Genomic DNA, 13,754 nt, shown 5'->3' with positions numbered 1-13,754 from the left:
GACCAGAAAAAGCAGTGTCACAATTTACATATTGTTGACATTCTCTCTAAACATAGGGAGAAGTTTTGGCCAACTGACAAATAAACCTTAACTCTCAGCTATCAAATTCCAAGAAGAAACCCCAAACCAGGTCCCTCCTTGGAGGTGGTGCCTAAGCTGAAGACCGCTGTCCATCAAAAGAAGCAGGAAACTTGCCTGCCTTCTTAGGAACAAGGAAAATTGCTTTAGGAGTTCCCTGGCAAAATAAACCTTGGATCTGAAACCAAGAATTTCAAGATGTCAGGGCATCTTGGAAGAGACCAACCATCGAGTCTTAGCATAGACAGGACAGTCACAGGAAGGCAAAGGGGCTGTTGTCTGACATGTTCATTTGGTCACCATTATGACAACTCAGGAACTGAGGTGATCAGTGGGGTTTATTTTTTTTTTTTTTATTTTTTTTTTTTTTGTAGAGACAGAGTCTCACTGTACTACCCTCGGGTAGAGTGCCGTGGCGTCACATGGCTCACAGCAACCTCCAACTCCTGGGCTGAAGCGATTCTCTTGCCTCAGCCTCCGTATAGCATCAGTGGGGTTTATTAAGCCAAAAATTGAGGACACAGCTGAGAGAAACACAGGCACAGATCTGTGACCAGATTTTAAAGTGAGATTTGGGGCTCAGTGCCTGTAGCACAGTGGTTATGGTGCCAGCCACATACACTGAGGGTGGGGGGTTCTAACCTGGCCTGGGCCAGCTAAACAATAATGACAACTACAACAAAAAACAGCTGGGCATTGTGGTAGGTGCCTGTAGTCCCAGCTACTTGGGAGGCTGAGGCAAGAGAATAAGCCCAAGAGTTTGAGGTTGCTGTGAGCTGTGATGCCCCAGTACTCTACTGAGGATGACATAGTGAGACTCTGTCTCAGAAAATATGTATATAACAATAAATAAATAAATAAAAATAAAGTGAGATTTGGAAACTCAGTAAAAGGGAGAGAGCTTACAACAAGAAAAAGAAGGAGGGCGTGTAAGTAGTGAGCAAATAGTTATAATCTTATCAAGCCCAGGATATTTAGTTGTTTGATTTTGTAACCTAGGTGAATGTTTAGAGAAAAATATAATAAAGGAGAAATCAATTCTGCACATATCTCTGGGTAGGTAGAAGCATGATTGATCCTATCTGTATCCTGCACCTGGGAAGATAAATGTGTAATCAACATTATTAGTGTGGAATTGAACAGAGTTTAGTTTTAGGAGCTACACTTGGCCTGTGGACCTAAAGTTACAATCTGAATGGTCCTTGTTTATGGGAGGCCAGCAGAGAACTTCCTAGGGATCTGTGGGAGCAGTCCTTGTAGGTGCCGGAGGCCTTTACCTTTTCCCTGGGTTCTGGCTTAGGTACAATGTTAGTCAGAACTATTCATTTGGAAAGTGTTGTTGTATGACTCAGCCTCCAAGCTTGACCTCCCTTTTTGCATAAGGAGTTGGGGGGTCCTGAGAGTTTTATTTTCCTTTATAGAATGCCTATGGTGCCCTTTTATAGTAAGTGCACTTACTCTTTTCCTACCCCAACACCTCCATAAGTGTTGACAATCACTAATTTTCTCCATTTCTATAATTTTCTCATTTCAAGAACGTTATATTAATTTAAATGGAATTCACCCAATATGTAAACTTTTGGGATTGGCCTTTTCTCACTCAGCATGATTCATAACATGTCAAAAGTATATGGTATCAAAATGGTATTGACAGGGGTCACTTAGCCACAGGTACTTATTGTCAGGTTTCTCCATTGTGAATTCTTCTTTACCCCTCTCCCCATACTGTGCTCACTGGAAGGAAGTCACCATGCCCAGCCCACACTGAAGGCGTGGGGAGTTACACTTCGCCTACTGAAGGGGCAAGTTACTACAAAAATTGGGGGAATTCATCTGCCTGGCAGATTTGTTTTTTTCCTCATTTATTTAATAATTTATATCAGTATGGATTCATGGATATTCGTTTTATAGTTTGGGTTATAATCCAATAGTACTTTGTCATGTATAGCTTTGTAAAAACCTATGCAACTATTTTCCAGAGTGCCTGAACATTCTCACTGACAATATCTGAGTGATCAGTTTCTCTACATTCTTCCCAGTTTGATGGTTTAGCCATTCTGATGGATATACAGGGATATCTTGTCGTGGTTTTGATTTTCATTTCCCTAATGTCTAATACTGTTCAACATCTCTCTGTAGGTATATCTTGAGAGATTTTTATATACATTTGTCCTTTGTAAGATAATGTGGTTTGCAAATATTTTCTCCCAAGCTATAATTTATCTTTTCATTGTCTTAACAGGGTCTTCTGGAGGCAAGTTTTTATTTTTATGTTGATGGTATTTAATTATTCAATTTTACTTCCATGAATCCTACTTTGGGCGTGAAAGGACACTTTGATTAGGTTGAGGGGCAAAGATATTTTCTCTAAAAGTTTTATAGCTTCAAGGTTTATATTTAAGCCCATGATCCATGTTGAGTTATTTTTTGTATGAAATGTTAGACTTAGCTTGACGTTCATTTATTTGCCAGCATAATTTGTTGAAAAGACTAACTCTCCTCCATTGGATTGCTTTTATAACTTTGTCCAAATTGTCATTTTCTGTTTATGTGTTTTGTGTCCTGCTCGTGTCTTCCCCATTTCAAATTGTGATCATCAATTAATCCATTCTTTTTTCTACATTAAAATTTTTGCTCTATTTTAAAATTATTTTCTTAAAAAGGATAAGGCTCTAGTTTTCATTTATTTCCCAAAAGGTTATAGTGTATTTTCCCCACTATTCCCACTGATTTGGAACTCTAGCTTTTTCATAAAGTAAATACCTAAAAATATTTGGGGATACTCCTAGACTGTTTAGTTCCAGGGGTTTGTCTATATATTTCTTCCCTAGTTATAAACAACTTTTTTTTTTCTTTTGAGACAGAGTCTCACTTTGTGAGTGCCGTGATGTCATAGGTCACAGCAACCTCAAACTCTTGGGCTTAAGCTATTCTCTTGCCTCAGCCTCCCAAGTAGCTGGGACTACAGGTGCCCACCACAACGTCGGGCTATTTTTAGAGGTGAGGTCTCGCTCTGGCTCAGGCTGGTCTCAAACCTGTGAGCTCAGGCAATCCATCCACCTCTGCCTCTCAGATTACAGGTGTGCACCATTGTGCCTGGCCAGTTACAAACAATTTTAAGTATTATCATTTGGTATTGGGTAAAAGAAGTTTTCTCTATTACTCTTCTTTTTCTTAAGTCTCCTGGATATTCTCGCACATGTACTTTTCCTTTGGAAATTCAGTGTTGGCAGGTTTAGTTAGTGATGCCTCAAAGAGTCATTTTCTCTTGCTATACCGTTACATGAGGAGGGGTGTGCTGCTCAGTCTGAGACATTTCCTAGTCCCCTTTGCATCTAAGCTGCGGCCATATGACTATATCTGTCTAAGATGGGTCATTTTGGGCCTGATATAGCTAAGAAACGGGTCTGCTTCTTTACCTTTTTTTTTGTTTTTGTTCTTCTCTGGCAAAATAGTAGAAACACAGATGGAAGAATCTGGTCTCTGAATCTCTGTATAGCCAGACTCCTGCTGAACACTTAGGAGTGGTTTGCAGGAACAAAGAAAACCCATTTCATGTTTTTAAGCTGTGGAATTAAAGGTTTATGTATTATAGCAGGTAGTGTTATTATGACCAATGTATTTAATAGCATTTTGCTAAATTCTCCAAAATTCCCAGTGTGTCTTCAGGCGGTGTACACTAAAATAAAATCTTAAGCCTCCCAGCCCACTGAATGGACCCCAGGTTGTCCAAGGGTGTAACAGAGGTAAAGGTCTGAAAAAGGGCTGAATATATTTTGAGTTGTCTCTTTAAAATCCCCCACCCTTTTGGGGAATTAATAACCTGCATTCCAGGCCAGGCACAGTGGCTTATGCCTGTCATCCTAGCACTGTGGGAGGCCAAGGCAGGTGGATTGCCTGAGCTCACTGATTCTGTACCAGCCTGAGCCAGAGTGAGACCTTGTCTCTAAAAATAGCTGGGCATTGTGGTGGGTGCCTGTAGTCCTAGCTACATGGGAGGCTGAGGCAAGAGAATTCACTTGAGTCCAACAGTTGGAGGTTGCTGTGAGCTGTCACGTTACAGCACTCTACAATACTTTTGACAAGGTAAAACTCTGTCTCTAAAATACAATACAATAAAATACAATACATAATATAAAATAAATAAAATAAAATAAAATAAACCTGCATTCCTGTCTAAAGCCAGTAACCAAAGGGGCGGAGAAATGTTCTTTATTCTTTCATTACAGGAGATGGCTCAACAGAATTGTAAGGTCAGGGAGGTGTCTTCAGTGGAGATAAGGTCTGCCAAAACCACCAACTACAGTTAAACAGTGGCCCAAAACTATAACTGTGACACTGGTCACATAGGCCCAAGCCCAATCTCTGAAAACCACTCTTTAAAAAGCCCTCTGTTTCTGCGTCAAGGGAGAGAACAGGTGCTTGTGAAGCTAGTCCTTTGCTGTCAAATGAATACATTTTTCTTTCCTATTTTTCAAACCACCTTTACAACTGCTTCTTTTTTTTTTTTTTTGCAGTTTTTGGCTGGGGCTGGGTTTGAACCCGCCACTTCCGGCATATGATGCTGGCGCTCTATTCTTTTGACAGGCACGGCCCCCCCCTTTACTTCTTCATTCTTATTGATTTGGCCTTGGGACAAGTACCGAACTTTCAGTAACAAGGGGACCCCCAAGATAAAACCTTAAAGCTGAGTTGCTTGCCATGAAGGAAAGGAAGGTTAGACATGCTTGTGTCATGCCTCCTCCATTTTTGAGTTGTTTGTTGTAACAATAAGATACAAAAATTATTAACAAGCCTAAGGCCATGTAAGACAAGTTAAACTATGCCTGCAGGTCATCAGTTTACTTAACAGATCTCTTGAGACTGGGTACTAGTCTAGTTATCTATGATTAACAGACTTCCTTATCTTAAAAAAGTCTAAGCCTTGTTGAAATTTCATTTCCTTAGCCAATCACAAATCAAAGAATGTGTAAACTCACCTATTACGTGTAATCTCCTGATTTGAAATGTTCTGCCATTTTGGGCCAAACCAATGTATACTTTCCATGTATTGATTAGTGACTTCACATGTAATTCCTGTATCCCTAAAATGTGTAAAACCAAACTGTAATAGAACCACTGGGAGACCACTTGGTCAAGGCTTCTTAGCCATGGCTCTCCAGGCCTTGAGTGTACATATTTGGCTCAGAATAAACCTCTTTAAATTATTTTACATTACACTGTTGGTGGGGCTGCAAACTAATATAGGCTCTTTGGAAAGAAGTATGGAGAATCCTCAGAGAACTCAAAGCAAACCTTCCATTTGATCACACAATCCCATTACTAGGTATCTATCCAGAAGAAAAAAATCATTTTACCATAAGGACATTATCACTAGAATGTTTATCCCAGTTGAATTCATAATTGTCAAGATGTGGAATCAACCCAAGCACCCATTTACGCATGAATGGATTAATAAACTATGATTATACACACACACACACATCCCATGGAATACTATTCACCCATAAAAAGATGGAGACTTTACATCTTTTGTATTAACCTGGATGGAGTTAGAAAATGTTCTACTGGCTTGGTGCCTGTAGCTCAAGTGGCTAAGGCACCAGCCATATATACCAGAGCTGGTGGGTTCGAATCCAGCCTGGGCCTGCCAAACAATGACAACTGCAAAAAAAAATAGCTGGGCGTTGTGGCAGGCGCCTGTAGTCCCAGCTACTTGGGAGGCTGAAGCAAGAGAATCGCTTACGCCCAGGAGTTGGAGGTTGCTGTGAGCTGTGATGCTACAGCACTCTACTCAGGGTGATAGCTTGAGGCTCTGTCTCAAAAAAAAAAAGAAAGAAAAAGAAGAAAAAGAAAATGTTCTATTTAGTAAAGTATCACAAGAATGGAAAAGCAAGTATCCAGTGTACTCACTACTAATATGAAACCAGCAGACAAATACTCACATAGGAGAAAAACACAATTAAACTCAAGGCAGACAGAGTGGGATGAGCGGAGGGAGATTGGCGTGCTCGCGCCTAACAGGCACAATGTGACGGTATGTGGCACACCTGCTAGGGAAAGGGTACAACTACATCTTGGTCTCTACCTAGCAAATGCAAACAATGTAATCTAACTGTACCCTCATGTTAGTCTGAAATTAAATTATTTTATAGAGTTTAGGTTCTTTTCAGTTGACAGTAGTGTTAAATTTATGACTTAAAGAGAGAATGACATTGCTACAATATTGAACATGAAGTCCTTCTATTTAAGTTAACCCTACTTTTTATGGTCAATGGTAGAATTTACAATATGCATTTTATACCATTGAAAGACGGTGGGAACTGATACATTTGTAACTATTTTTCTGATATCTCTGTGCTGTCACATTTAATTTTATCAAGTTGGAATCCTATGATACATGCTACACTATAAACTGCCTTAACTTCAACATTTCTATGATCACAAGTCTACAAGAGATTGGCAGAGATTCTTTTTCTTAAAGGGACGTATAGTAAATATTTTAGAGTTTGTGAAACAGGAGGATACTATGCAAGTGCATAGTAAACCACTTAAATTGTAAAAATCTTCTTAGCCTGCAGTCTATAATATAATAAACAACTACCCAGAGTTGGCCCACAGGCTGTAGTTTGCCGACCCCTAATCCAGCTGGGTGTGGTGGCTCACGCCCCAAATCCTAACACTCTGGGAGGCTAAGGGGATAGGATTGCTTGATGCCATGAGTTCCAGACCAGCCTCAGCAGGAGCAAGACCCCGTCTCTCCAAAAAGGGAAAAATCAGCTGGGTCAGCTGGCCAATGCCTGCAGTCCCAGCTCCTGGAGAGGCAAGAGGATTGCTTAGGCCCAGGCATTTGAGGTTGCAGTGAGCTATGATGACACCAGTGTCATTCACTAGCCTGGATGACAGAGCAAGACTCTGTCAGAAAAAAGGGTAGAATTCAGTAGTCACCACTGAGCAGATTGGATTCTTCCAGCTCTTGCATCTCGCTGTGCGTCCTCCGCGGTCATGTCTGACAAACCCCATATGGCTGAGATCGAGAAATTCTGTAAGTCGAAGTTGAAGAAGACGGAGGAAATGCAAGAGAGAAATCCACTGCTTCCAAAGAAACGATCGAACAGAAGCAAGCAGGCGAGTCACAGTGAGGCGAGTGTTGCCAATATGCACTGTGCATCCCACAAGCATCGCCTCCCTATTTTACTTCTTTTAGCTGTTTAACTTTATAAGAAGCAAAGAGGTTGGATCAAGTTTAAATGACTGTGCTGCTCCTTTCACATCCAAGTATCCAGAACTACTGACAACAAAGGCCGCGCCTGCCTCTACCCTCTGCCTGGCTGCCTGGCAGGGAAGGAAAAGGCTTGCATGTTGGTGAAGAAAAGAATTGGGATGGGATGACAGTGAAGCTAGAGTTAAAACTAAGCTGACCCAGGGTGGTGCCTGTGGCTCAAAGGTGTAGGGTGCTGGCCCCATATGTCGGAGGTAGTGGGTTCAAACCCAGCCCTGGCCAGAGACTGCAAAAAAAAAATAAAAACTAAGCTGGCTCAGGGTTTCTTGCAGGCTGAAAAATGCAGTTTCATCAGCGTGCCATTTTTTTTTTTTTTTTGGTTCAAATTATTGGAATGCGTAATTTTTTTTGTTTGTTTGTTTTTGCTTTTTGGCCGGGGCTGGGCTTGAACCTGCCACCTCCAGCATATGGGACCAGCGCCCTACTCCTTGAGCCACAGGAGCCGCCCTGGAATGCATAATTTTTTTTTTTTTTTTTGTAGAGACAGAGTCTCACTTTATGGCCCTCAGAAGAGTGCCGTGGCATCACACAGCTCACAGCAACCTCCAGCTCCTGGGCTTAAGCGATTCTCTTGCCTCAGCCTCCCGAGTAGCTGGGACTACAGGCGCCTGCCACAACACCTGGCTATTTTTTTTTTGTTGTTGCAGTTTGGCCGGGGCTGGGTTTGAACCCGCCACCCTCTGCATATGGGGCCAGCGCCCTACTCACTGAGCCACAGGCGCCGCCCGGAATGCATAATTTTTTAATAATGTAAATAGAAAGTTTTAAAACCTGAAAAAAAGGTAGTCTTCTATTAATGTACCTTTATGGAGCTCTCATATTAATTTGCTACTATGAATAGTGTGACAGTGAATATGCTTTTCTGTATTTTTACACTTAACCTATTTACCCTCAACGATAAATATCTAGAAATAGATTTGTTGGGTCAAAGTACTTGCTATCCACTCACTGATATACGTTGTTAAAATGTACACTTCTATCCTCACCAGTTATGCACAAGGGAGCCTGTTTTACCATATCCTTATCAATACTGGATTTTATCAAAGCTTTCGATCTGTAGTCTAATAAATTAGGAAAAAGACATATAATTATTTATATGCTAATTTCTTTGTTTAGTCTGTGACTAGCCCATGATCCTCATGAACGATCAGCTCTTTAATTAAATCTTCAAAGTTTTCCTACTCCAAACAGTATGCTCTTCAAAGCTATCAGCTGTACCTGTATTTTAAAGTATCTATCAGAGTCCTTTTTATAAATTTGGACTGTAGTCTGTTTTTTATTACTTTAAAAAAAATCCTTAAAAACATTTAAACTGGGGCTCTCTGGGTAAAGATGGAGGAGTGCGGGTACAGCTTTTTGCCGACAACGTTCAGCCCATCTGGTAAACTTGTTCAGATTGAATATGCATTGGCTGCTGTAGCTGGAGGAGCCCCTTCAGTGGGAATTAAAGCTGCAAATGGTGTGGTATTAGCAACTGAGAAGAAACAGAAATCCCTTCTGTATGATGAACGAAGTGTGCACAAAGTGGAACCAATTACCAAGCACATAGGTTTGGTGTACAGCGGCATGGGCCCAGATTACAGAGTGCTTGTGCATAGAGCTCGAAAACTAGCTCAGCAGTACTATCTTGTTTGCCAAGAACCCATTCCCACGGCTCAGCTGGTACAGAGAGTAGCTTCTGTGATGCAGGAATATACCCAATCAGGTGGTGTCTGTCCATTTGGAGTTTCTTTACTTATTTGTGGTTGGAATGAGGGACGACCATATTTATTTCATTCAGATCCATCTGGAGCATACTTTGCCTGCAAAGCCACAGCAATGGGAAAGAACTACGTAAACGGGAAAACTTTCCTTGAGAAAAGCTATAATGAAGATCTAGAACTTGAAGATGCTATTCATACAGCTATCTTAACCCTAAAGGAAAGCTTTGAAGGGCAAATGACAGAAGATAACATAGAAGTTGGAATCTGCAACGAAGCTGGATTTAGGAGGCTCACTCCAACTGAAGTTAAGGATTACTTGGCTGCCATAGCATAATAATGAAATGACTGAGCAATCTGGAATTTCAGATAATCTTTCTACTTAAATATGTTTTGTTTTGCAGACTTTTTGCATACTTATTTCTACATGGTTTAAACCAACTGATGTTTTTAAAATGACACTTATAAATCATAATAAGCCATTAAACCCCCCCCCCAAAAACATTTAAACTAGGAAAAACTGCTTTTCCTTTAACAAAAATCATATTCCTATGTCTTTTTATAACTTTATATTTAAAAATCCCATATATTCTTTGCATACAGAATTGTTTTTCTTGCATCTGGTAGTTTTAATTACATAGATTATAATGTTAATTCCTAACAACCCTTATTTGTAGTGAAACATCTAGGAAGTAAGTAAGCTGGCCTAGTGAGGCTATGTCACCATGGGACATAGGGAGCACAGGAGGCCTGGATTTTTTTTGAGATCTCACCACGACCTCACTCCCTTAGACCTCAAAAATCTAAAGGCTCCAAGCTTCGAGTAAGGAAAGCCTGAGGCTTTGGAGGAGCCCAGGAGTCAGCCCGCACAGCTCTAACTCACGGACACGTTTTGCAAGGATTAGAAGCACTACAGAAGCAACAGTTTTATGACTGAACACATCTAACAGAGACAATATAAACCTGCTTGACCATAAAGTTCAAGTAAAAATGTCCCAATTAAATTTTGAAGATGTTTATTTTCACAACAATTTACATTTACCTAAGATTACTGAAGTTCAGGAACTTGAAGAGAATTTGGGCTTATTTACTTAATTTGTGAGTGCTCACCTGTAAGCCAATTTGGTACCACAGGCTATAACAGACAAAGACATCTGCGTAGAGAGACAGAAAGACAAACTCCCACACACATGAGGAACCCAAAGCCTTGATTCAAATCTGGCCATGAGACAGCAAAACTCACCAGTCCAGAAAGCAGCTGGATTTAAACTGTGCCACTGAGAACAGAACCAGCAAATGTCCACTTGGCTCACAGTTAGCCCAAGCACCGAAAGAAAACGGGGCTTTGACGGACATTTCAAAGCATGGGGGAGAGAAGGAGAGCAAGAGAGAACCCATGGCCTTGAAAAAGAAGGTTGAATGTTTTTTTGTAGAGACAGATTCTCACTTTATTGCCCTCGGTAGAGTGTCATGGCCTCACACAGCTCACAGCAACCTCCAATTCCTGGGTTTAAGCGATTCTCTTGCCTCAGCCTCCCGAGTAGCTGGGACTACAGGCGCCCGCCACAACGCCCAGCTATTTTTTGGTTGCAGTTCAGCCGAGGCCGGGTTTGAACCTGCCGCCCTCAGTATATGGGGCCGGGGCCTTACCGACTGAGCCACAGGCGCCGCCCAGAAGGTTGAATGTTTTAGAGGAAGACCAAGACAACATAAACCACAGGACTTTACAACAGACCAACTTAGGTAGCGTTGAATCCGGTCCCCCAAATAGAGAAGCACCGTGAGAATGGCTGTGGCTGCAACAGTGCCTTTGCACTGCATCCTGTTATAAAGGTATCTACATAATTAAACCAAGCTTTTTCTTTTTTTTTTTTTGTAGAGACAGAGTCTTACTTTATCACTCTTGGTACAGTGCCGTGGTGTCACAGCTCACAGCAACCTCCAACTCCTGGGCTTAGGCGATTCTCTTGCCTCAGCCTCCCGAGTAGCTGGGACTACAGACGTTCACCACAATGCCCGGCTATTTTTTTGTTGCAGTTTGGCCGGGGCTAGGTTTGAACCAGCCACCCTTGGTATATGAGGCCGGTGCCCTACCCGCTGAGCCACAGGCACCGCCCTAAACCATGCTTTTTCTATCCAAATGCTCAAAGCAATCGGTACTCTGTAGCCACCACCATCCACTATAAATGATTACTGTTCACTTATAAAACTGCACAGTCTCATGGATGACAGTCACATCTAGGTCTCCCAGAGGACCAGCCTTGAGTGCAAGAAATGGCCTCCAAATTTCCTCAGAGAAGCCACAGCCTTGCTGGGGTTCAATCCCACGCGTGGCAGCCGTTTCCACTATGCTGTGTGGAAATAGGACTGGACTTGAAGGGTCCTAACAGGCTGAGTGGGGAAACCCAGCAAGGCCTGCCTGGGGTTCTTGGCCTCCCTGAGCAGCATTCCTTCCTTCTGGGCGTAGGGCAGGACCCTGTCTGGAATGAGGGTCTTATGACCTATAATCAAAGAAGGCAGGTCACATAAAGTCTTTATGTCCAGTTTTTACACAGAAAGGCAGCAATATGTTTAGGTTTTATGACAGACTTTGAGGAGAAGGGGTTCTGATTTCTACCACCTGCCTTAGGGAAGAGGGATTCTAGTTTCTATGACTAGCTTTGGGGAGAATGGGGGGCGGGAGACAGGAGGGCAGGGGAAGGTCAGAGAAAGACTTTTGATTTGGCGGCTGCTTCTGAGGCCTTCTTTTTGAGGTATTTTTCTGAGCCCCAAAAGCTATTCAGACATCTTTAACTAATGACTCTAAACTTCAATTTAAATCCCCATGTGTATATTTGAGTCTAAAAGGATTCATTACAAAAACCTACCAGTCATTGGGCGGCGCCTGTGGCTCAGTGAGTAGGGCGCCAGCCCCATATACCGAGGGTGGCGGGTTCAAGCCCAGCCCTGGCCAAACTGCAACAACAAAAAAAAAATAGCCGGGTGTTGTGGCGGGCGCCTGTAGTCCCAGCTGCTCGGGAGGCTGAGGCAGGAGAATCGCGTAAGCCGGGGAGTTGGAGGTTGCTGTGAGCCGTGTGACTCCACGGCACTCTACCCGAGGGTGGTACAGTGAGACTCTGTCTCTACAAAAAACAAACAAACAAACAAACAAAAAAACACCTACCAGTCATCAAGGAACTGAGCATTTGAATTCTTGCAAATTATTCATTTCTGCCTAAAATGAAAAATTCCTTGAAAAATATAGTTTGCCTTTTGTTTCACTGGAGCTGTTTTACCTGACAGCAGCTTGTATCCCGAAGAGAAATTCTCAGTTTTCAGGTTAAGTTTGTTTATATTTCTTCTGAATGGAGACATAGACTGATTTAGAATTGAGACTTATAGCAGTACTAAAGCTGTACATTTTGCTTTGTCTGTATACATGTGTTCCATGATTATGGAAATGAAAGTTTGCAGAGTGAGGTGCCACACCCAGGAGTTTGGAGGGAGACTCCCTAGAATTCCTGCTCCCCTGTTGAAAGGTGTGTGGGCTATAATGGGAGTGGGACCCCATGCAGTGATAGGAATCTTGGCATAGAGGGTCCCAGAAACAAGGCAGAGGGTCCAGGTCCAGCTAAGTGACTTGTGCAGTCAGGAGCTGGCTTGGTAAACACAAAACAGAAGCTGAAACTTAGCTGGAGGTGTCAGTGTGAGATGGTGGGGGTTAAATTAAGACCACAGGTCCAGGGGCCCCTGGATGTCCATAGTCCATCCCTCACACGGTGCATTCCAGCTTATGGTCTTCCTAACGACTGTGTGAGGCAGGTATTATAATTATTATCCTTGTTTTACGACCAATGAGCTGAGGCCCAGAGAGGTAAAGGGCTGTGGACCAGGACCACACACCCTGAACAATCATTACAACAACGTTCATAGCAGCATTAGTCATGAAACCAAAAGGTGGAAAAGGCCAGGCACGGTGGCTCACACCTGTAATCCCAGCACTCTGGGGGGCCCAGGCGGGTGGATTGCCTGAGCTCACAGGTTCGAGACCAGCCTGAGCTATAGTGAGACCCTCCTCTCTACAAAATAGGCAGGCATTGAGGTGGGCGCCCATAGTCCCAGCTACTTGTGAGGCTGAGGCAAGTTGAGCCCAGCAGTCTGAAGTTGCTGTGAGTTATGATGCCGCAGCTCTCTACCGAGGGTGACAAAGTAAGACTCTGTCTCAAAAAAAAGGGGAGGGGGGAACCCACATGTTCATGAACAGATAATGGAAAAACAAAATGCGGGCTGTACAGACAATGTTATTCTGCAAGTATTCAGTAATAAAAAGGAATAAAATCCTGTCCCGTGCTACAACATGGATAGCCCTTGAGGACATCATTCTACACTTGATCTTAGCCAAAAGGCCGAGAAGCGATTGAGGACATCATTCTGAGTGAAATAAACCAGATTGAAAAGGACAAATAAACCAGATTGAAAAGGAAGCCATTTTGCCCCAATTCCTTGGCACTTAGACTTTGCCAAGTACACTCCTCTGCAGACAGCGGAAGTCAGTAAGAATTTTCTGCATAGGGCCATGAAGCGACTTGGGATGTTCTGGTCCCATCACCAACCTATTAATAATTTCTAATCAAATATTAATATCGTTATCCTCCAAATGCCACGTCATAGCCTTGAATGCTTGGGGCTGTGCAGAGACCTCAGCACTGTCTCAC

General features: G+C 42.5%; 1 protein-coding gene and 1 pseudogene across 1 annotated transcript; one reads left to right on the top strand and one right to left on the bottom strand.

The window, feature by feature from the left end:
• The first annotated feature begins 8,692 nt into the window (after window positions 1–8,692).
• LOC128562512 (proteasome subunit alpha type-2-like) lies at window positions 8,693–9,550 on the top strand. Its single transcript, XM_053557531.1, has one exon. It carries the CDS (start codon window positions 8,693–8,695, stop codon window positions 9,395–9,397), a length of 705 nt encoding a protein of 234 aa, XP_053413506.1. The 3' UTR covers window positions 9,398–9,550.
• A 3,727-nt stretch (window positions 9,551–13,277) lies between these two features.
• Window positions 13,278–13,457, bottom strand: LOC128563078 (uncharacterized; annotated as a pseudogene).
• Window positions 13,458–13,754: the final 297 nt, after the last annotated feature.

This window comes from Nycticebus coucang, chromosome 12 (assembly GCF_027406575.1).
Source record: "Nycticebus coucang isolate mNycCou1 chromosome 12, mNycCou1.pri, whole genome shotgun sequence".
In the NCBI taxonomy this organism is placed as follows: domain Eukaryota; kingdom Metazoa; phylum Chordata; class Mammalia; order Primates; family Lorisidae; genus Nycticebus; species Nycticebus coucang.
Note: the sequence above shows the minus strand (reverse complement) of the source record. Positions and strands in the feature narration are given on the sequence as shown.